The sequence below is a fragment of the Bidens hawaiensis genome, unplaced genomic scaffold, assembly GCF_021521415.1.
Source record: "Bidens hawaiensis isolate Kalapana, Puna unplaced genomic scaffold, B.hawaiensis_p1.1 tig00048959_1, whole genome shotgun sequence".
In the NCBI taxonomy this organism is placed as follows: Eukaryota; Viridiplantae; Streptophyta; class Magnoliopsida; order Asterales; family Asteraceae; genus Bidens; species Bidens hawaiensis.
In genome coordinates, this window is record NW_027498752.1 from 13,248 (window position 1) to 35,896 (window position 22,649).

The window sequence follows — 22,649 nt, forward strand, 5'->3', positions numbered from 1 at the left end:
TATTCGGAGCCGCAAGAATCATCCGGCTTTCAACCATCCAACACACAACCGTCTCCTAACTTTGTTGTTCCGGAGACACAAGAATCACAAGGTGAAGCTCCGGAACCAAAAAGACACGTCCACCGGAAAAAACCAGTTGCAACGGACGGGTCGGAACCGGCTCCGACTCCGACGACGAAACGGAAAACCACTCCGTGGTCATCGGATGAGAAGGAAGCCTTGTGTCGGGCTTGGATAGTCATTTCTGAGGATCAGCATTTCAGTAATTGTTTTAACGTTTTTATTTTAGATTTTTAATAAAAAAGTTAAATGGAAATCTAATTTATTTATTCATTTTGCAGCCGACTACCAACAGAGAAAGATTTTTTGGACAAAGGTTAGGGAGACGTTCCACATGCTCGTTGGGAGTATAGAGCGGAACGCCGATATGATTTCGGGTAGGTGGTCCGAAATCAGAAAATTTGTCGGCTTGTTTACTAATATTTTCAACAGGAACAGCGGTCGTATGAGACCAAGTGGCAGTGATGATTTGGCGGTTTACAATTTCACGGTCGAAGAGTGGAAGCAGGAGTGTTTGCGGAGGTATGGGGTGGTGAAGACGTGGGACGATTTAAAGTTGTGGGAGAGGTTGAAAAGGTGTTCCAAGTGGGTTGAGCTGGTGGCGCCGGACTTTGATGCGGAAGTAGGGCCTAAACGGACTAAAACTAGTTCGTCTGGAGCGTATAGCACTTCAACCGGGTCGGATTGCCGCGTTAGATTCGACCTAAACATTGCGGAGGAGGAAACGTCTTCACCACCGAGGAGGCGGCTATTGGGAAGGGACGCCAAGGGGAAAAAACCGGCTGAGGGGGAAGCCGTAAACATCGCCAATCTTGTTGAATCCCTCAATAAATTCAACAAAACCATGGAGGTGGTCTCTTATGAAAAAAAGGAAAAAACTCGAATGAGAGATTTGGACTTTCTTACTAGAGACTTCAGTAACCTCCATCCGGTCGATCAAATGCTAATGGAAAAGCAAAAGGAACGTATCCGAAAGAGGTTGATCGAAGAAGTCCAAGCCGAAGAATAAGAAGAATGTTTCTTTTTAGTACTTTAATTTTTATTTTATTTTTAGATATTAATGTGTTTTTTTATTAATGTGTGTTTTTTTTAATAATTTATGTGTTTTTTTAATAATATGTTGTTTGAATATATTTATAAAAAAATAAAAAAAAAATTTCGCTGGAGCCCCTGCTGGAGCCCCTCCACACCAGGGGCCAGGGGCTCCACCAGGGGCTCCAACACCCCCCTTATCCAGTTTCTCTCTCTGCCACACGTCATAATATTATTGGTTCTTGGCTCTGCTGGAGCCCCCACTGGAGCCCTCACACCCCTTAGTCTAAGTGATGAGAGTACTATATTACTACTCCCTAATAAATAGTACACCAAACGAAAAGTATGAATCTCTTGTAGACTATCTTTATTCATAAGCCAATTTAACTCAATCTTTTATTACTTCCTCCGTCTCATTATAAGTGTCATAGTTTGACTTTTTAAGTCTTTCTTTTGCAACCTTGACCGTAAATATTTTTGTTCGTGTCATATAATACTTGATGAAAATTATATCAATGTAAAATACGTTTAAAACCCAATCCATTCATATATTTTACATCAAGTATTATATAACACAAACAAAAATATTGTCGGTCAAAGTTAAACAAGAAAGACTTGAAAAATCAAACTAAGACACTTATAATGGGACGGATGGAGTATAAGACTTGATGCTGTGAGCGTGGAAGAGTAGTTGGCGGGGCGTCTTAGGGCGCGGAACACCACCAAGAGGCAGGGGCATCTCCGAAAATTTAAATACCTCGCCCGAACCGGAATAAAAAGACCCATATGCGTTAACGAATAACGAAATGCATAAGGTAATTTTTATAAACGGCGATTAGATGATAGAACATTTAATCACGTTTTAATGTTTTCAAACTATTTAAGTTAGTAAAAAGCTATATATAAATCAACATCATCTCTTAATTTATGAATACACAATAATTATTTCCTTATAACGTGGATTTATATTTATATATAGATCATAAATCTATGTTATTATGTCCTTATAAATCAAGTATAAGGGTTAGTTATTATAATTATAAAACCTAAAGGTTAAAAGTGTTTTTGTTTAAACTAATATAGAAATAAGTTGGGGACCATCTCTACTACTTTAATATGTGGCACTTGCGTCTCCGTTAAATTTCTCATCTAAATAAGTTAAAACTAAATAGAAACTAATAACAAATAATATTGTATGTAACATCCTACTTTTGATAATAATAAGTAAAAAAATTTTGTTTACTTAATGGTGTGTTATTATTTAGTTAAGTTAAATAATAATAATTATAATAATAGAGTGTGGGCTTGGACAGTAAAATATAGAATAAAGGAGGGTGATGGGCCTTAGGTCCATGGGCTTAGGTGTATTTAAACACTCTTAAACCTCCCTAAAACCCTAAGCCATCATTTCCACTTTTGCCTCCACACACACAAACACTCGCCTTCATCCCGGGTCCAGATCCGAGCAAGAAAGATGGTGATTTGTAGCTGATTTTCGTAGACAAGCAAGAAAGACGTTCAAATCTACGTCTAGACTCAAACCTGAACCGAAAAGCGTACGTTCTTGATATAAATGTTAGGTTTAGATGTCGTCTATTTTAAGATTTGTACTAAGGAAAACTGGACCTTACCATGTAAGAAAAACATAAACTTTGTAGTATGCAGGTTGTTTGGGATGAGTCAAGACGAACTAGTGGCATTCAGACTGTGTTAAAGTAAGGAAATGAAGTTATTATGACCCAGGATCCTTCATATTGATAAAACAATATATCGGATCGAAAGAGAACGTTTATAGCTGAAAGGCATGGAAAAACATATTCGAATCGAGTTCTTGAGAAAACTCAATTCGCTTGTAAGATAAAACGAATCGAATCGAAAAATGAAACGAATCGAATCGAATGAAAACTCGATTCGATTAGAATGAAAACTCGATTCGATTAGAATGAAACTCAATTCGATTAGAATGAAGCTCGATTAGAATGAAGCTCGATTAGAATGAGACTCAACTCAAATGAAACTCGATTAGTTTAAACTTCAGTTTTCTAATGAAATTTTATTAAAGACTTATTAATGAAAATAAATTTTTTCCAAGTTGACCTGGTAGCTCGACCCCAGCCAGGGGATCCGCCCCTTGGACCCTGCTAGGGGCTGTTGCCCTATGATCCCGCTGCCAGAGGCGCTGCCATCGGGCCTCCGTTCGTTAGGGGTTTTACTAACCTAGAAATATGATTTGACTAGGGGTAGTTAAGTAACGTTTGTAAATTGTTAAAAAATCATGCACAGCTGAGAAAAGGTCTGACGGTAAACTCAGAAAGGAACCGATCCAGGTGAGTTCTAACCCCATCTCTTTGAATGTTTTCGGGGCTGTGTACATACTTGTAAGACTAGAAGTGTACATACATACATACATACATACATACATACATACATACATACATACATATATATATATATATATATGGTGAGTATAAATGTTATTGTAGAGAATTAAAGAATGTTTGTAAGAATTTGTCACATGTGTTTACTTTGTTTTCCTATATAAACTGTAAGAGACAAGTGAGAGTAGAATGTAAGAGTCAGGGTGGCAGACCCTTCTATTACCTAGGCAAGAGTATAGTGGCCGACTCTATGATATCAGAGCAAGAGTTAGGGCGGCAGACCCTATCATATATGTGCAAGAGTTAGGGCGACAGACCCTTATAATATATGTGTAAGAGTTAGGGCAGCAGACCCTTATTATATCCGTTCAAGAATGTATGAACAATTGTATAATTATGTAAGAATGTGTAAGACTAAATATATGTAGATGTAAAAAGTAAGAAAGTAAGTACAGGTTAAGGGTAAGGATAATATCTTAGATACGAATATGTATGATAAATGTGTAAGACTTTTAGTATGCACGCAGTTGAGTTAAATGAAACAGCTGGCTTGAGGTGAGACACATGGCATCGAAGAATAAAGAGTGGCATCCGAGGAAGAAAGAGTCATGATATGTTTTATGTTTTGAATTTGAAAACAAGTGTTCATGTTATCCGAAATTTTGATATTTGTAACAAATGGTTGAAGTTTGTAATATTCTGCGCAAGTTTTAATTCACTATGATATTTAGAACTATGTTTATGAGTAATCCAACGATAATGTAGGGCACCGTGCTCGGGACCTTTACATTGTAAAACAGATAACAAAGTACTAACATACTTAAAACTTTTATTCATTATAATATATATATATATATATATATATATATATATATATATATATATAACTTGTAAACCTTCATAAATAGTTATGGACTATGACCATGGTTCAAAAAAATGGTCTGAGGCATGCCTCGAGACGAGGTGGTGCCTCACGGGGTTCTTTTATGCGTACGCCTCTACGGGCCGAGGCAGTGAAATCGAGTGAGGCAGAGCAGATGAGTGAGGCGGTAGTAGTGTTGGAAATGAGTTCAATGGTCATTTTTTAGGGTTAAACGGAGCAAAATGTGTGCCTGGAACGTGTGGAGGTCTTCAAACGGCGCTTAGAACCATAGTTTTTGTTTCCATCGCTACCTTAACCCTAGTTTTTATAATTCTAAAACATGTTCTTTCCTTTTAACCTTTTTTTCCACAAAACTTCATTTTTTACCCCCAAGTTTACATGTTTATTAAATTTAACCGTAGACTTTAATACGCAAATTTGTACCTATATCTAATTTTTAATCTTTATAAAATACTTCATCTGTCATATTAAAAGTGTTCATATTTCATTTTTTATTTGTCTCATTACAAATGTTCACTTTCAAAATTTATTAGCTAATTTCCAAATTTACACTTAAACACACACAACTAGTATTAATAAATAATATTCATGGGCCCAAATTTCAAGGACAGTATTGTCATTTTGTAAGCAAAAAAAAATAATCATTCAATCTATCTTAAGCTTTGTGTTTTTCAAACCATAGATAGTTTTAATAGGACAGAGAAAGTATATATTTTTATATTTATATTTTTTATTCCGCCTCGTTGCACCTCGAGGCATGATTCCATAAATTTAAACCCCTGACTATGACTGGTGGAGGTAGGCGGTTAACCAGCCAGTAAATGTTACATGACATCCAACTAATTTCCTTTTTTACATTTCCTTTTGACGTTATTGTTTTTTTTCAATAATTCAATATATACACGCGCAAAGGAATGTTAAAACAAGAAACGCATATGCATCCATGGGACACTTTTTTTGAAAAATAAAACTTAAAATGTTTCAACAACACATCTGAACTTTAATCCATTTTACATTGTTGACCCTGAACTTATAAAAGTTAATCTACAGTTAATAAGCTTTAATAAACTTAGTTTTTTTCTTGTTTATTCCTTAGTTTCATTTAAGTTTTTTCCAAGTTTTCTTTTTTTCTCTTGTATTGTTGCCTTTATATAATGCACAGTCATGGTAAGATTATTTCTATCTATTTTTTGAACCCACAACCACATATAGAGTAAAAAAACTAGTTCGTTGTAATTGCAAATAGTTGTATTATTAAAATCTAGTAAAATATATTACAGCATCGTGGTGGGGTTGTCAATTTATGGCATGGATCTTTTCATACGACACAGGTTTTAACAAGTTTGAGCTTAACAGCTGTTGTGTTTTAAACATGTCAAACTGTTTAAGACATGTTTAAATTTATGTCCTAACAGGTTAAAGACGTGTTAGTATCATGTGTAGATTTTTAAATTAAAAAAAATAAATTAATATACACTCCCAAAGTCTTAAACCTAAAATCATACTTACATACGACGTTTCACTCATGCCAATCGGAACTCGATATTATATTTTTAATGGATGTTATGGTCATGCATTAATTAAGACTTTTATGCTCGTTTTGAGCATTTTTGTTTTCATTACACATGTGTTATTTATTGTATCTTTAAACATGTCTCTTAACAGGTTATCATGTTACTAAACAAGTTTGTGTTTGAAAAGAAATGACACGGTTAGTTATCGTGTCGTATTTGTGTTTAATACCACATGTCATCTTGTCTTATCGTATCATGTCTGACATGTTTTGACAATGCTACATCATGGTCATCACGTTTAATAACCGGGTCAAAACAGTGCCGGCTCTAGGGTAATCCAAGTGAGGCAATGGCTTTAGGCCTCCATATCTTGAAGGCCTCCAATTTTAAGATAACATATTTTCTAAACTGGATGTATCTTTTGTGAATGTTGTGATATTCATGATTGTCAAGAAAGAAGAGAGAAACTTTTGTAACAAAATAATAAGAATAATTTGTGAGTCTATGTATTTGCTCTGTTTTATTTTTTGAAATGGGTGGATGTTGGTTGTTAGAGTGATAGAGAAGATGACTAGAAGTGAAGACCGAAGAGGTGATAATTGAACACTGGTAATTGTAGCTTACTTTTTCACTAAGGAATTATGAAGACTTGTTTCTTAAAGTTGTTTTTCTTTAAAATATTATTAAATTCAATGTATGATGGACTGACCAATTTATTTGTACTACACTTTTTTTTAGAAGGAACATAAATTAAATATCTATATAACATATACTTTTCTCTTGGCATACACTTTTATTTTTTTAATTTTTTTATATTCTTGCTTGAGATGAAATTCTGAGTGTACATGGAGAGTGAAAAATATATTGCTTGAATAACATATAATTTGTCATAGAAAATATTAAAATATTGATAAATAGTAAGCTAGGTGAAATGGTAGGATAGAAAGTTATAACCTACTTAATATTATTGTTGAAAACTAAATAATATATCTAATAAAAAGAACTAGAAAATAAAATATTTATTTATTGATGGTTTATTTAAATATAATTTGTTTGGATGAATATTAAACCTTATTTTTATTACACTTTAAAAATAACTTAAAATTTTTTTATTGAAAAGGCCTCTAAGTTTTTCTTTGCTTTAGGCCTTGAAAAGGGTTAAGACGGCCTGGGTCAAGATAAGAATACATTTTATGTGACATTATAGGTATTAAACCCATAATCATCTCATTTACACTCAAACCACCCTTAGTAACCCTATCAAATTGGGAATAACAAGATAAGAATAAATAAGTAAATAACTCTAACTCTAAATTAACAAGAAAATAAATAAAAATAAAAATCTTTTTAGTAAAGGGGTGTCCCCTGTTTTAATATCTTCTGTTGTCCAAGTTCAATTTCTTTCCATAATTAACTCCCTTCTCTCTCTCTCTCTCTCTCTCTCTTATCTCTCTCACCCAAGCACACACACACACACAAATGTCTTCTCCTAGCAAACGCAGAGAGATGGATTTGATGAAGCTGTAAGTTCTTTAATTTCATCTTTTTTGTCTAAGAATTTGTGCTTTTTAAATCTTATCTTAAATTAATTTATTATTTTGTCAACTGATTCATCATCATCTTGAATCAAATAGGATGATGAGTGATTACAAAGTGGAGATGATCAATGATGGGATGCAAGAGTTTTATGTGCATTTTCATGGACCTGCTGACAGTAAGCCCACTTTATTATTTTTTTTTATTCTTATCATATGTAAAAATTTAATTTTTTTACTTTTTATTATAATAGGGTTTGTGGCTATTCTTGATTTTAGCTAGATTATACCTGATTTTGACTTTCTTGATTTAATTTTGAACTGGGTTGTTATTTATTTGATGTTAATTTTTGTTGGTGTTCTTGATTTTAGCTGGATTCAACTTATATGAACCAGATTTTGACTTTCTTTTTTATAAGGGTTTGTCTTTATTTGATGTTAGGATTTGTGGGTATTTTTTTTTATTTTAGCTGGATTGAACTGATATGGACAGGATTAAGCAAGATTTTGATTTTCTTAAATATAATATAATGTTATAAGAAGGTTTTGATCATTGATTTGAGTATTTGGGATAAAAAGTTTGTGTCTTTATTTGAATTTGGCCAATGTTTCTTGATCTTGATGTTTTACCTTTTGCTTTCTAAATCAGATGTTGCTTTTGATCTTTTTGGTCAAACAAAATTTATTGAGATCTCAAATTGGATTGTAAATCAAGGCTTTGAGAAAAGGGGGAAAATTAATGTTGAAATTATGATAATAAAAAAAAAAGATTAATCTTTTTTATAAATTTGTCTTAAATGTGATCATGAATCATGCAGGTCCATATCATGGAGGTGTGTGGAAGCTAAGGGTTGAGCTTCCGGATGCTTATCCTTACAAGTCTCCCTCGATTGGCTTCGTTAACAAGATTTACCATCCAAATGTCGATGAAATGTGAGTGTGAAATCTTACACTGGTTTTATCTAAAGAATCCATGCTCTTGTTTTTCGCTATTTACACATTTGTAATTTATTTGATTTTTAGGTCGGGTTCGGTTTGCTTGGATGTGATTAATCAGACATGGAGCCCCATGTTCGGTAATTGCAGTGTTTCTGAAGTTCTCAATTTACAGTTAGGGATTGTTTGGGATTGCTTGGATATGAATAAGCCCAATTCCCGAACACCCCCTTTATTAGTTTCTTAACAGTGATTTAACTTATACTAATTTGGATGTGCAAGATTCCCTTGTTTTGATAGTAGTAAAGGGTATTTTAGACTTTTACCATATAGTAACATACCTTCTAACACTTAGCAACCATACTTTCTAAATCCATAATGCCAATGAAAGCATTTTCATACTGGTCGGTGTGGGAGGGTATTTTAGACATTTAACATATAGTAACATACTTTCTAACCCTTAGTAACATACTTTCTAAATCCATAATGCCAATGCAAGCATTTTTATACCGGTTGTTGTGGAAGGGTATTTTAGACATTTAACTGATGTCTAACTGTAATGCATCTATTTATAGACTTGGTGAACGTGTTTGAAGTGTTCCTTCCGCAACTTTTGTTGTATCCGAACGCTTCAGATCCACTGAATGGTGAGGCTGCGGCTCTTATGATGCGTGATAAAGCTGCTTATGACCAACGAGTGAAAGGTATGATTTTTCTTATCTTAATGCGTGTTTCACGTCTGAGGTGAAATCTGAAATACAAACTGAACAAATATTAACAAAAAAATAAGATTCCTTGACTATGACTTGAACCCAGTGGTCCATGACCTTCCAAGAAAGTGTCATTTTTCTGCGTTTTGCGATCTGTGAAGTGGTTGCTTCTGTAATATTTACTCGTGTACCTGTTGTTTTGACTTTGTAGGTCAAAGTTACTGATTTTGACTTTCAAGTTAGATGTGAATCTTTTAACTTGTTTTACACTAAGGATTATTTTTGTATAGTATCTTTTATAGTATTCAATATTTCTTTTGTTTTCTAATGTTAAGACTTATAACAAGTAGAATTTTTTAAGCTAAAGATTATTTGTTTGACTTAATAAAGTCAACAATATCTCTGTGTGCGATCAAAGATTTGTTTTCTTTTTAAATAAAGAAAGATCCACCTATTCATTGTTACGAGATGCATTAGTTACTGAACATGGTGGTCTATTTCTCAATGACTTGTAGCTATTCATTGAAAGTTGTACATTGGTTCACTGAACAGAATACTGCGAAAAGTATGCGAAAGCGGAAGATGTGGGTGGTGTTCCCGAGGAGGAAGTGAGTGATGAGGAGCTGAGTGAAGACGAATATGACTCGGGAGATGATGACATGGCAGCGGGCCCCGTGGACCCGTAGTCTGACGGTTGACCATTAAGCTTTCCGATGTTTGTACATTATGTCTTAGTTGTTATAATTGTGCCTTGTTAACTAAAAAAGGACCATTTGTATCGGAGGGATGGCAAGGAAATTCCGGTTCCCCTCTTCATTTCGTCTCATGTACAGATTTGTTCGTTTCTGTTCGTGTACTTTAATGGTAATATGCTTTGTGTATATGAATTTGCATATTTTGTCGAAAAATTGAAGAAAAAGCATATGAAGAGAAGGTAGAAAACTACATAAGTGAAATTATATATAAATGTGTTTATAGCGTTATGATCAAATACATTGTGTTAACGTGCACAAGATTAATTAATTACTGTAATTCAAGCATAATTACTTCTGCGTTTCTCACACTTCATATGTTAAAATCCATTTGCGTCGGATTTCATACCTATGTGTGTAATGTATATGTATGTTTTAGATAACAATCAAATAACTTGTATCTGGATAGTGTGGCAAGCAAAGCAAATCAAATCAAATCAAAGTAGTTATCTTTCTCCACCCGTTGTAGCAGGTTTCAAATTGCACAAAGACTCCTAAATATCCACCACTGGATGCGAACCCTCAACTTGATACATTGATACACTAGGCTAGAAGCCATTAATAGAGGTATTTTAATAACTAAAACGGAAACGGGTATTTTAGTGTTAAGCATCAAGAAGTTAAAATACTATTTCAAAATTAATTTATCAGAATTAAACGTCTTGTGTACATTAGTTAAGGTCTCCTTTCTTAACAACGTAAGTTTGTCTAAGACAGCATGAAATAATATAAAGTTATACTGAAACAGAAAGTTAAATACTATATACAACATATAAAAGCAGTCTTCTTTTAACTTAGCATTTCACTCTGGGCTCTCATTGTGTATAATGAGTTACTTCGATACCTCCTAACAAACACAATACGAAAGAATGGGGAAATCATTGCATATCGGGCTTAAAGTTCACTGAACACGTGCATCTTTCGACGAACAAAAACCTTTTATTATTTAAAACAGTAGCACACTTGTATTATATGCTTCAATGGTGGTACTTACTACTTAATGCATACAAACCATACGGCATATGCTAACCTGCAAACCCGTCACAGTTGGCTCGGCCGCCTTTTCCCAGCATCCGTCCTCATCCGTTAAACCGGGTTAGCCCAACCAAAGCTAGCTCCACCCCCATTGCCCAGCTGACCAACTGTTTGACTTTGACTAGGTCTGGTTTGACTTTTACTCAGGTTCCTAGTCCAAGACCAACAGGTGAGACTGGACCAGCCGCCCCGTTCCCTACCCGCGCCAACTTTTCTCTGTCCTTTCTCTTTTTCTTGTTTATGACGAGCTCACCCGGATGGGTCAACGGTCTAGGATCTTCCTGAGCCTTGCTGCTGCTGCTCCCGAACCGTGTTTCTCTAGCGGGTGTGGACCCACGAGAGAGTGGTCTCGGGGAGAGGCTTGGTGCCGTCTCTTTGCGGTCAACCATCGGTTTTGGTTTCTTGGTTTGACTTTGACCAACGGGTGGTAACCCTCGAGGAGATGAGGAAGCCAATGGGCCAGTAAAAGTGAGGGCGCTTCGGGCTTCTCGGAAGTCAGTGTCGGGAAATGCAATTTTCATTATATCGAATAATAGATCGTGCACCTTCCTCGCCTCGGACCTCACCTGTTCATCAATATTATTATTTTTATATGAAGTATTTGTGGATCAACCTGAGCCGGCCGGTTATCTATTGAAGGGTTATATATATATATATAGTATATACCTCATGTGAGAATCCAAAATACTGCATTCCGCCTTTTAACATAAGTTGAACATCAGCAATCAAATCCACAACTCCATTGTACTCCAATTGGTCAACACGCAACTCAATGTTTCTTAAATCAAGACTATTGCTTCCAGGGCTTACGGTTCGTTTCCACAAATCAGTTAAAAAGGAATAATTTGTTGGCCTTCTTTTTCAATTCTCCTCTGGATCTTAGTAATTACATTTTTGCACTGCATTAAGCAAATTAATAAAGTTTTTTATAATTGTGACGGTTGAATAATAACTGCTATTTATTACAGTACATACCCTTCTTTGGATAGCATCAGTCATCACGGTCCCACCAGAAGGCCCATTTCCTTTCTTTGCTTCTGAAGGACCCGATACGGGATTAATTCTTGTTGGCTGCCCGGAAACTTTCCGGACAGGGGGTGTGGTTCGTTTAGCCTTCAATGAGAGGTTGCTTTGCTCTTGCTTGTAACTGTTGTTTTCTTTAACCAACTTTCGATCAGGCTGAGTTTTGGCAGGAGGTCTTTGGTCAGCTTGCAAGGGCAGGCGAGAGGACTGACCAAGGAGAGATCGGTCAACCGACTTGCCATCCTGCCTCTCCACAGCGGGCCGCGGCCGAACACTACGTTTGCGCTTTATTTTAGGTTGTAAAACTTGTTCGTTTTCATCATGATCATGATTTAAACTCCCCGATTGTTGAAGGTCAATCTGTGAGTCTCCAGACATCGCAATCTCGCCTTCTTCTAGGTCATCACCCTAGTTGTATACATTTGTGGGATACATAGTTAGATTCACGCATGTAAAACACGTTACAGGTGAACAATAAAAGTCAACACTAAACATACCAGCCTTCTAGAACGAGAACCGTGCCGACCATCTAATGCAGAAAGTGACCCAAATTTCTTAGATGAAAGAGAAGAAGCCGCTACTGGCATTAGTCGTCTGGTATCCGAAGATGAACCTGAAGAACCTGGTTCTGGAAGCATATGATTGTTTCTAGAAGATCCAGGTGGCGCAGGATGATGAAACTCTGGTTGACTTTTGTCAACTACAGGTGTAGTAGTTTCATCATCATCATCGGAATCTCTATTTTCTTCATCTGATTTTACAGCCTCTTCAGATGTAGCTTCAAAAAATTCCTCTATGTCATCATCCAGCTCAGCATAATTTGGAAACTTCTTTCCTTTAAACCGTCCTCGTCTCTTTTCGGTTATTTCAGCACCCATTTCACTTGACTCCACACCAATATTATCTGTATATAACATGTTCTTCAGGGGCTTTTTAGACATTCGGGCAATAGTAGTGTTGACTTCACGAGTGCCAGCACGTAGCCATTTAGGAACCTGGTCAAACCGGGTCATTTCTTCAGCCCAGTCAAACTCTTCATCCATTTGGTCAAAAATCTCAACTTCTTCACTTCTAGCAATCATGCGGTTGACTTCTTGAAGTGACGGGACATCATGAACAGTTTCTTGATACCTTTCTTCATCGCGTAACAAAGATTCCAAAGTTGACCGTCTTTCTTCATGTGTGGTTCTTTGATCAAACCGTCCAGCATTGATGACCTCATCCGCCATGTCAATCTTATACTGTTGAATATTATTTCTTATCAAACTTTCAATAGATCCGATGTACCTATCCTTACCTGCTAGATCATCGTCTGAGTCAACACTACCTCCGTTCCTAAAATTATCCTCCTTTTGATGACTCGGGATTTTATCAACCACGGCTTCCATGTAAATAACTTTGACTTCTCGTGTTTGACCGATTCGATGAGCCCGAGCAACTGCCTGCTCCTCGTTTTTAGGGTTCGGGTCGGGATCATATATGATAACCGTGTCAGCTGTTTGAAGATTCAAACCGCGTCCCGCTGCACGAATGCTAAGTAAGAAGATGAAACAATCTGTGTCCGAGTCATTAAAGTCCACAATAGCTGACTCGCGGTCTTCCAAGCTCGTTGTACCATCAATTCTTCGGTAAACGAGTCTACGCCATTGTAAATATTCTTCTAATATATCTAACAGCTTTGTCATTGTACTAAACAAAAGGACTCGGTGACCGGTTCTTTGAAGTTTTATTAGGACCCGATCAAGAACCCACAATTTGCCACATGATTTAACGAGAAAGTCTTTTGAGAGATCGTTAAAAAAGGGATAGTTAAGTAAAGGGTGGTTGCAGGTTTTCCTGAGCTCCATGGCTCGATTGTTTAGGGGCTTAAATGTTTTGGCTTGGTACAATGAACTCTTTTGAACCCTACGTTTCTCATCTTCCGGGTCGACTCGTATTGTACCGGTAGCTTTTATCCAGTCATAAACCACACCTTGGATAGCAGACATTTTACATCGTAAGATGATGGAAATCTGTAATTTTAACATTATTAAGGTCAGACACAAGGAAGAAATTAAAGAAGCTGGAATGTATGATATTTTTGGGTTCAAAAGTTCAAACCATAGTTATCAAATGAGCTAGGCGCACTCAAGGCGCAAAAAAAGCGAGGCCCCAAGGAAAAAAAGCGCACAATGAAAAATAAATAAAAGATATATTTATGTATTTCAAAACTTGAATCACATAGTTCCAATGCCAAAAATTATCCAATATCAAAAGTTCAAAACCCAAAATTATCCAATACCAAAAGCTAAAGTTTAATAGCATCAACAGCCAACTTAATTTCTTTAGTCATAAACTAATTGAAGTGAGCTCTACACACTTTAGATTAAGCCAGACTACTGATTATGCTCTGCAATTTCTAGAGCAAATAATAATATTCTAGACTAAAAAGCCCACCTTTAAATATTAGTTTTAAAATTTAAATCATATTATGGAAATTTAGAAAACTAAAAGCAAATTACACTAAAAGAAACATGAGCATAATTAATATATATTAACAAAATCACCTTAGCATTCATCAACCAGAATTGTCGATAATCATATAGGGAGATTGGATTAAATTAAGTAAATTTGACATTTTTAGTTAACTTTGTTAATGAAAAATCAAAAGAAATCATAAAAAAAAACGGAAATTGCTCCTAGAATTGCGCCTTCCCTATTTAGAAGTGCTAAATCATGGGCCCGCCTAAATATAGCGCCTAGGTGCAGTAGACGATCGTTTTTAATAACTATGGTTCAAACCAAACCAAAAATACAAAATTTGACTTTCGGATTTTTGAAAACCGTTGTACTTTTGTTTTTTTGTTTTTTTTGGGTTTGCACAATGAATTCGGTTAAGTTCGGTTTTTTCGGTTTTGCTATTTGGGCTTGAAACTTTTCGTCCAAAGAAATGACACAAAAATGAACTTGAGGCCAAATATCTTTTGCTAATTAATAATTAATTGATTATTACAAATTTGTGGCTAAAATTTTTGGGTTTCACCATTTATAAGCCATTTATATAATGCTTTACATTAAATTTTAAAAGATCTAATGCACAAATTCAACAACTTAAGTCAGTTTTTACAGGTTCGATATGGCTATAAAATGGGTTTGTTTTTACGGTTCAATTCCGTTTTTCCGTTTATGCAAAACCGAAACCTGACCCAAAAATTCGGATAAAAAATATTTATAAAACCAAACCGTCCGTTTTGGGTTCGGTTTGATTATGTCAGTTATTTCAGTTACGTATCAGTTATTTTGGTTTCATGCACGCCCTTAAGTAACAGGTCAAAACGGGTAATTCTGGTTAAGGGTTGTAATGAGTTCACCCAAAACACGTCTTGTTCGAAATAGTTTTTTGTAAATAATTAGTGTGTCAAATACAATGAGATAACTATATATTTATAAAAAATAATTTAATCTGATAAAACATTTACAAAGTTATGCTTGACCAGTTTCCTTTTAAGCTAATATATTACTTTAACCCCATTTGACCCGTCAAAAAACAAGATTACCTTTGGAGGAAGTGAACCTTCAACATCTTCAACACGACGTCTAAGCATAAAAGGCTCCAAGATTTGATGAAGTCTATGTATGATAATAACTTTTTTCTCGGTTTCAAGCCAATCATCTTCAGCATTATGTGCGCTTTCTTTTTGAAATGGCTGTGAAAACCAGTCATGAAACACTTTTCGGTTGTCGAACACTTCCGGAAGCAACAGATTCAACAATGACCAGAACTCTTTAAGATCATTCTGCGAACAGGAAATAAACATACAACACTCACCAACTAAACATTTGCGTTAAAAAGTATAAAACATAGTATTATAGTAGCAAACAAAAACATAAGAAGTTCAGAGACCTGTAAAGGTGTCCCGGTCAAAAGAAGCCGCCTTTGACAGCGGTATTTGTCAAGATCACGGGCTAAAACTGACTCTCGGTCCTTCATTCTTTGTGCTTCATCAATAACTATATACTTCCAATCAACTCACGAAAGTTTTGTTTTATCAAACATGACAAATTCATAGGTTGTCACTAGGACATTGAATTTCATACTGCAAACCTCCTATTACGATAAATAAAATAACGTGAAAAATGAGCTTTGTAAATGTAATGATATAAGAAGAAGAAGAAGAAGAAGAAGAAGAAGAAGAAGAAGGGGGGGGGGGGAGGTGTTCTTACTTGAGTAAACAATCTGGTTCGCTGGTCTTTGTTACCGACATAATAAATGCAGGAGACATTTGGCAACCAAGTGTGTAACTCACTCTGCAAAAAACTAAGTTAGCCAAGAATGTAAAGTGGAATATTAATTTGAACATGTTTAAGGTTAACTAACCTTCCAGTTAACCAGAACAGCATTAGGAACGATTATAAGATGTGGGCCATAATTGCTTTTGTATTCCATCAGATAAGCAATCAAGGCCATAACCTGAGTAAAGGATTTAAAAAAATAAGATTTGGTTGCCAAGTGAATAAAAAGGATTACAGACAAGTAGTTTACCTGGACAGTTTTCCCAAGACCCATTTCATCAGCCAATATACCATTCAACTTATTGTTATACAATGAAAGCATCCACTGCAATCCAACCTGGAAGACCAACAAATTGATAATAGTGCATTATACCATAGACCAAATTAATCCATGATAAAAAGGAATTAAAGAAACGTACAAGCTGATAGTCACGCAAAGTTCCTTTTCGTAGCATTGAGGGTTGTCGTATGACCCGTTCACTCACAGCATGTGCAAGGGTATAATATCTGTAGATAACCAATAATAAGACGGACAATGAGTGAAAGAAGTCATAATCATCTATAGATGGTATAATACAAGGGCATCTTATAAGTCATAATCAACTAAAAATAACTATTGAAGCTTACTTGCTAACAGATGAACCATCTTGAGGTGCATTCATTTCAGAGAAACGGTTTCTTATTAGAACTTCTTCCCTTGCACAAGAAGCTGCAGCTCTCACTTCTTCCTCAGATAGACCCTTCAACAACAAATTTACACTTATATAAAGAAGAAACGAAAGACATGAAATACAAATATCATTTTCATGTTTATATAGACTATAAAGAGGACAATTTTGACCCGTTTACTTATGAAACGATCGATTAAGGTTTCACTTTATTACTAACAGGTAAAATAAAAAAGATAGCCTGAAAAATAGGTTGACTCATTTATTCGAAATAACAGTATTATTATTTAAGACCTTTATAAACATATCTGACACACCAAGTACAACTAGGCCTGTAAACAAACAGAACGTTTAGTGAACAGTTCGTGAACCGTTCGCCAAGAAGTTCGTTTATTTAATAAACGAACGAACATGAACACATGTCTTGTTCCTTCATGTTCATGACTGTTCGTTTATTTAAATTCGTTTATGATCTTTTATTGTTCATTAGTTTACCTATGTTTTAAGTTATTTAAAATTTTTAGTTCCATTACAAATTAGTCTGTATTAACAACTTTTTAAGGCCAACTTTCTTAAGAACGAACAAGAATACCCCGTTCGTTTTATGTTCAGGTCCGATCGTTTTTTAGTTAAAGTTACATAAACGAACACGAAGATGCCATGTTCATGTTTGTTTCCAGGTTATTAATCCCATACCTGAGTTCTTGCAGCTGCAGATGCGGCATTTGCGGCCTCCTCAACCTCCTGTTGATTCTTGGCAGCTGTAATCTTGCCTCCAAGTTTAGTGAGATAATCTTCAGTTTGAGACAGAAACGAAGATAAAACCTCGTATCTCTCAGAAGCCTCACCTGGTACACTATGTTGTTGTTCTAGAAGAATCTGTCTATACCTCTCAACATCATTATTTTTCAAAGCTTCCATTCTTGCACTTCGGTCATCATCTTTCATCTTTGAGAATTCCCTCAACATCTTCTCATGATACTTAGCAACACCTCGGTTACGTGAAGTCCGTGCATCCCTAATAGCCCAGTGAGATTCTAGAAGCTTTTTACGCCACTGAAATATAGCTTTAAGTTGTTTCTCTCTAATAACTCTTTGAGCTGCCTGCACCTGCCTGTTAAGATCCATTCGCTGGCGTTCACATAACCGAATAAATTTTCTATATGGTCTATCTGGCATTGCCATTATTTCTTGTTGTTGTTGATCGAGTCCTTCTCGCACACGTTTTTGCACATCTTGTAGTAGAAGCTTCTTTTCTTCAATTTGTAACCTCAAAACAAGATCCGGCCTTATCCGTTTTCTCTCCAAATTCACAGCTAACAAACCCTTAATCTTTTTTAAGGTTTCGTTTTTCTTTTTGTTAATCAATTCAACACCTTCCTCAACGAGGAGATCCTTTATATCATATGCAAGTGTTAGATTGTTATTGTTGTTCATCGTCATACTTGATCCAAAAGCATCGTGTTTCCGAGTGAAGAACGGAAAGTCAAACAGTGGGCCATGGTATTTTCTAGAAGGACCCGAATCCTTTGTTTGAGGTGATGTTCCAGATTGTGAGACAACAGAAGGTGATGATGCAACTGCCTTACCCTTGTCTGTGGGGCCCTCACTTACATGATTTCTCTGTGTCGCGTGATCAACTTCATGTTCCTGTTTGGTAGGAACTGCAGGATTTCTCTGTTCTTCTTTTGCAGGGAGGGCAACTGATGGGGCTTCATTTACTGAAGTTGTACCTTGTGCATTATCTATTGTACCTGCAGCTGATTTCTCCTCGTGCACTTCTTGTTTCAGATCCTTGTTATTGGACTCCACAGGACTTCTGCCAGCAGGGACATTGATTTGCTGCAGCTGCGCTTCGAGTGGAGGTGGTGCAATCGCTTGAAGTAATTCAACAGGCAGAGTTTTCTCTCCTTTCTATCATTAAGTCAAATCAATAAGTCAACAAATAATATGATGATAAAAAATACAAGTTTTACATACCTTTATACGCCTGAAAGCAAGAATTTGGGCTTTGAGAACATGAAGCTGCTGTTTTGTAAATCCCGGGGGTAGTTTTTGCACTTTCTGAGAAGATGAAGGGTTATCCATTCCAGCATCATTAGATGAAGCTGCAGATTGTGGAGAAGACCTATTCATTTGCTGTCTAGTATGCTGTATTTCTGAGCCGGTTAACATGTTTTTGCTAAAATGATCTGCACCCTGGCTCATGTAAGCAGGTGATTGAGGAGGCGGCATAGTAGACATTCCACTACCGTTAACAGTGGGCTGCCTAGGTGGCAACTGGTTCATATTCTCCCTCCCATGCGTAGAGAACTGTTGACCTTGACCACCACTGGAATTGTTGACCAGCATGGTATTTGGAGTTGACCCAAGATGACCAGGTGACATTGTCTGCCTTGCTTTGGTAGAGCCTGAATGACCAGACACATCACTACGTGGGGAACTTTCATTTGCAACTTGTGAGCCCATGCTGCTTTTGTTGACTTTTTGTTGACCAAGCATCCTAGACTGCATGAGTAGCTGTGCCATCAGATTAGCATTTTGAGGAAGTGACAGATCAATGTTACGCTCAAGAGCCAAAGCCTGCATCGCCTGCATTTGAGCGGCCATTGCCACCTGGCTGTTTCCCATGTTATGAATACTCTGTTGAGCTTGTTGAGTTTGCAATGGTCTTACATTATTATTTCCTTGCATTAACTGGTCAAATGATGTTGGCATGGCAAAATGTTTCTGATTCTGAATTTGACTTTGACTTTGGTCAGAAACTGCCTGGTGGCTTTCCTCCATAACCTGCTTCCCTGCAAGGGCAAAATGGTCAAGTGGCTTCTTGGAAGAAATCTGAGCTTGATTAGCAGCCTGAAATGCAAGGTTATCATGCATTCGTGTATTTCCCATTTGCTGCTGAGCTTGCATGCCAGATGACTTCTGTTGGACTTGTTGGGCCTGTTGGGCATGAAGAGCATATTGCATGTATGCCTGTTGCATTGGGTTCATATTGTGTTGATCGAAACCCTGTCTCATATTTTGTCCTTCATCTTGGCTAAACTGCTGAGCTAAACGTTGCATTTGCATAGATCCAGAAGTTGAAGCAGCATTACCTCCTAGTACTCCTTGCCTAATTCCAGTTTGATATGCTAATAAAGCTTCTCTCCCTTCAGGATTTCTAAGTAACTGCTGTTGCAACGACTGCATAACCAACATACAAAAAACATACTTACAACAAATAAGAACTAAACAGATAAGAGCATATTCTTATGTTATCAACAAATACTTTTAGACACTTCTTATAAATATGAAATAATGATTTAAAACAGGACAGGCCCAGAACTTTGACACTATAAACTATTTTAAAAATCTTAATAACCAAATCCTGACACGTCACGATGAGGTAACAATTTATGATTCGTTCACTCACTATTTATAGTGCTTGTGTGTGTCATCTAAAAGCTTTGAATATATAGAGGAACATAGTAAGTAGTTCTTGCTTAATTATGGCTGTCCTCTAAAACACATTTGAAGAATATAAGTGATGTTCTGTTAGGTTCTCTAATTAGTTTCAAATTGACATGTGTTCTGTATGTACTGGTGAGCAGTGAACAATGTAACAAAATTATGCTACAAATAGCAAAAGCAAAACCACAAGACCACCAATCTCATTACAAGTCAGATAACATATATGTGTGGTACGATTACACATGCCAGTTTAATTACTTTCCATCTCTATATTCCTTAATTCCTTCTACAATACACACACATCAAGACCTACCCAACTTTTTTCTTTTTTTAGAAAGAGAAATTATGGAATACAAAACCAATAATTAAAAGGTCACAAAAAGGAATTATTAATGGTATAATTTAAAATATTTTCCTTACAAGTATTAAGAAATTTTACATAAATAAACAAATTGCAAAATCAAAAGACACTTCAGGTAACAAGTACAGTAAGATACCATACCACAATAAATTTTAACATACTAAAATTCCACATTTCCAAAATTTATAGTAACATTAAATTCCCAAACACTCATTTATGTAGCCAATTAACTAATTCAGTAATTCATACAACAATTCAACTACAGCTAAATTCAGTAAACAAAATAGTAATAATAATAATAATAATAATAATAATAATAATAATAAATCATAAAATACTAAAATACCACATTTCCGGAATTAATAACAATTAAGCTACAAACACTCATTTATGTAGGCAAATAACTAATTAAGTAACTCAGACAACAATTCAACTAAAGCTACATTCAGTAACCAATTCCACTAATCAAAGCACAACAATAACAATTTTTTTTTGAAAATTGACTTTCATTAAAAACAAACACAACCAACGACTATCACCAAGACGGAGAAAGACGCTGAAATCCAAAAACCAAAACCAACAATCACGTTACATCAAATAAACACCAACTTTTCCAATCCACTACCCCTATCTTAGATCTATTTTTGTACCAAAGAAAACCCAAAGATTTTATATCCGCAACCATTTCTGCCACCTTAGTGTTCTTGCCCGAAAAAATCTTTTCATTCCTAGCCCGCCAAATCCTCCAACAAGTAATGATGACAATTCCATGAATAATCAATCTCTTATTCCCCGTCGCACCACAAACCTTATGCACTTCCACCAAATCATTGACATGAAAAACAAAAGATCTAGGGATGTTGCACCATGAACCAATCGCATTCCAAACGGCCATAGAAATGAAACACCCGGTTAACAAGTGCTCGAGCGATTCCTCATTACTCTCACATAAAGCGCAACTATGATCATCACAATGCAAATGACGTCTAGCTAAAGCCTGCTTGGTTGGAAGACTATCCAGAACGGCCCTCCACATAAAAATATTACATTTTTTCGGGACCCAATCGCTCCATTGGAAACTGGAACTCCCAGCATCCACAACGGACCGCACCATCCATCTTTTAATCGCCGAAACCTCGAACTCTTTGCAGCTACCAACCGCCCAAGACCATGAATCTTCACGGTCAACCATCCCCACCCCTTGAAGGAGATCTTCCAACTCCTGCTTCTCGATCACCTCCTGTTGGGAGCAAGGAGCTCTAAGCCAATCCCACACAATGCGACGAGAAGATCCAGTGACCACCAACCGATCTGCTAACAAGACATTTTTATGTTTTTCTACCGCATATAAGGACGGATACTTGTCCATAATCGGCGCCGAACCCAACCACAAATCCGTCCAAAACCGAACTTGGCGACCATTCCCAACTGTGGCCCGGATCACTCTATTAAAACCCACACCATCACCCTTAAATTTGTTCCAAAACATAACACAATTCTTCCAAACCCCGGGAACTCCATTATTAACCGGAGCAAGCCCCCAACAGCGCGAGGACCCGTGAATTAACAACAATAACCGGAGCAAGCCCACAACAATAACAATTAACAATAATAATTATTATTGTAAACCTAACCTGCCTCTGCTGTTGTTGTTGTTGTTGTTGATGCTTGATCGGATCAAACCCTAACTGAGGCTGCGACACCGCCGACGACGAAGACGACGGCGGTCCGGCCACCATGTTCCGTCCATGACCACCACCAGATTGCATGCAAACACTGAACAATTGATTATATATATATTTTGTATATATATTTATATAAACAAGTTGTAGGTAATTAAATCCGGATAAAACTGATCCACATAAAATCAGTTTCTCTCTCTAGAAAATCGAACAATTAATTGATTAATAATAATATAAAATTGAATATGGAGTAATTGAGATGGTGTGGTGGGCCATGAGTGGTCCGATGGATGTAGAAGACGGCGAAGTAACCGGAGGAATTGGAATCATCTAATTATTATTATTATTATATTAT

General features: G+C 36.2%; 1 protein-coding gene and 1 pseudogene across 2 annotated transcripts; one reads left to right on the forward strand and one right to left on the reverse strand.

Annotated features, from left to right (window-relative positions):
- The first annotated feature begins 7,241 nt into the window (after window positions 1-7,241).
- On the forward strand, window positions 7,242-9,929 carry LOC143597736 (ubiquitin-conjugating enzyme E2-23 kDa-like). Its single transcript, XM_077076149.1, has 6 exons — window positions 7,242-7,390; window positions 7,502-7,581; window positions 8,221-8,335; window positions 8,426-8,478; window positions 8,914-9,042; window positions 9,601-9,929. The coding sequence occupies exons 1-6, from the start codon at window positions 7,347-7,349 to the stop codon at window positions 9,732-9,734; spliced, it is 555 nt and encodes a 184-aa protein (XP_076932264.1). The 5' UTR covers window positions 7,242-7,346; the 3' UTR covers window positions 9,735-9,929.
- A 647-nt stretch (window positions 9,930-10,576) lies between these two features.
- On the reverse strand, window positions 10,577-22,395 carry LOC143597737 (ATP-dependent helicase BRM-like; annotated as a pseudogene). Its single transcript, XR_013146983.1, has 14 exons — window positions 22,247-22,395; window positions 18,779-19,984; window positions 17,495-18,712; window positions 16,758-16,870; window positions 16,550-16,637; window positions 16,381-16,467; window positions 16,216-16,308; window positions 16,062-16,145; window positions 15,742-15,945; window positions 15,395-15,634; window positions 12,356-13,870; window positions 11,811-12,266; window positions 11,502-11,734; window positions 10,577-11,401 (listed from the first exon to the last, which is right to left on the reverse strand). The product of XR_013146983.1 is annotated as an ATP-dependent helicase BRM-like (transcript).
- Between the last annotated feature and the right edge of the window lie 254 nt (window positions 22,396-22,649).

What these genes read in the sequence shown, in the direction of transcription:
- LOC143597736 (XM_077076149.1), top strand. Translation starts at nt 7,347, where the DNA reads ATGTCTTCTCCTAGCAAACGCAGAGAGATGGATTTGATGAAGCT. An exon ending in CATCCAAATGTCGATGAAAT is followed by an intron (nt 8,336 to 8,425) that starts GTGAGTGTGAAA and finishes TTTGATTTTTAG; the next exon opens with GTCGGGTTCGGTTTGCTTGG. An exon ending in GACATGGAGCCCCATGTTCG is followed by an intron (nt 8,479 to 8,913) that starts GTAATTGCAGTG and finishes ATCTATTTATAG; the next exon opens with ACTTGGTGAACGTGTTTGAA.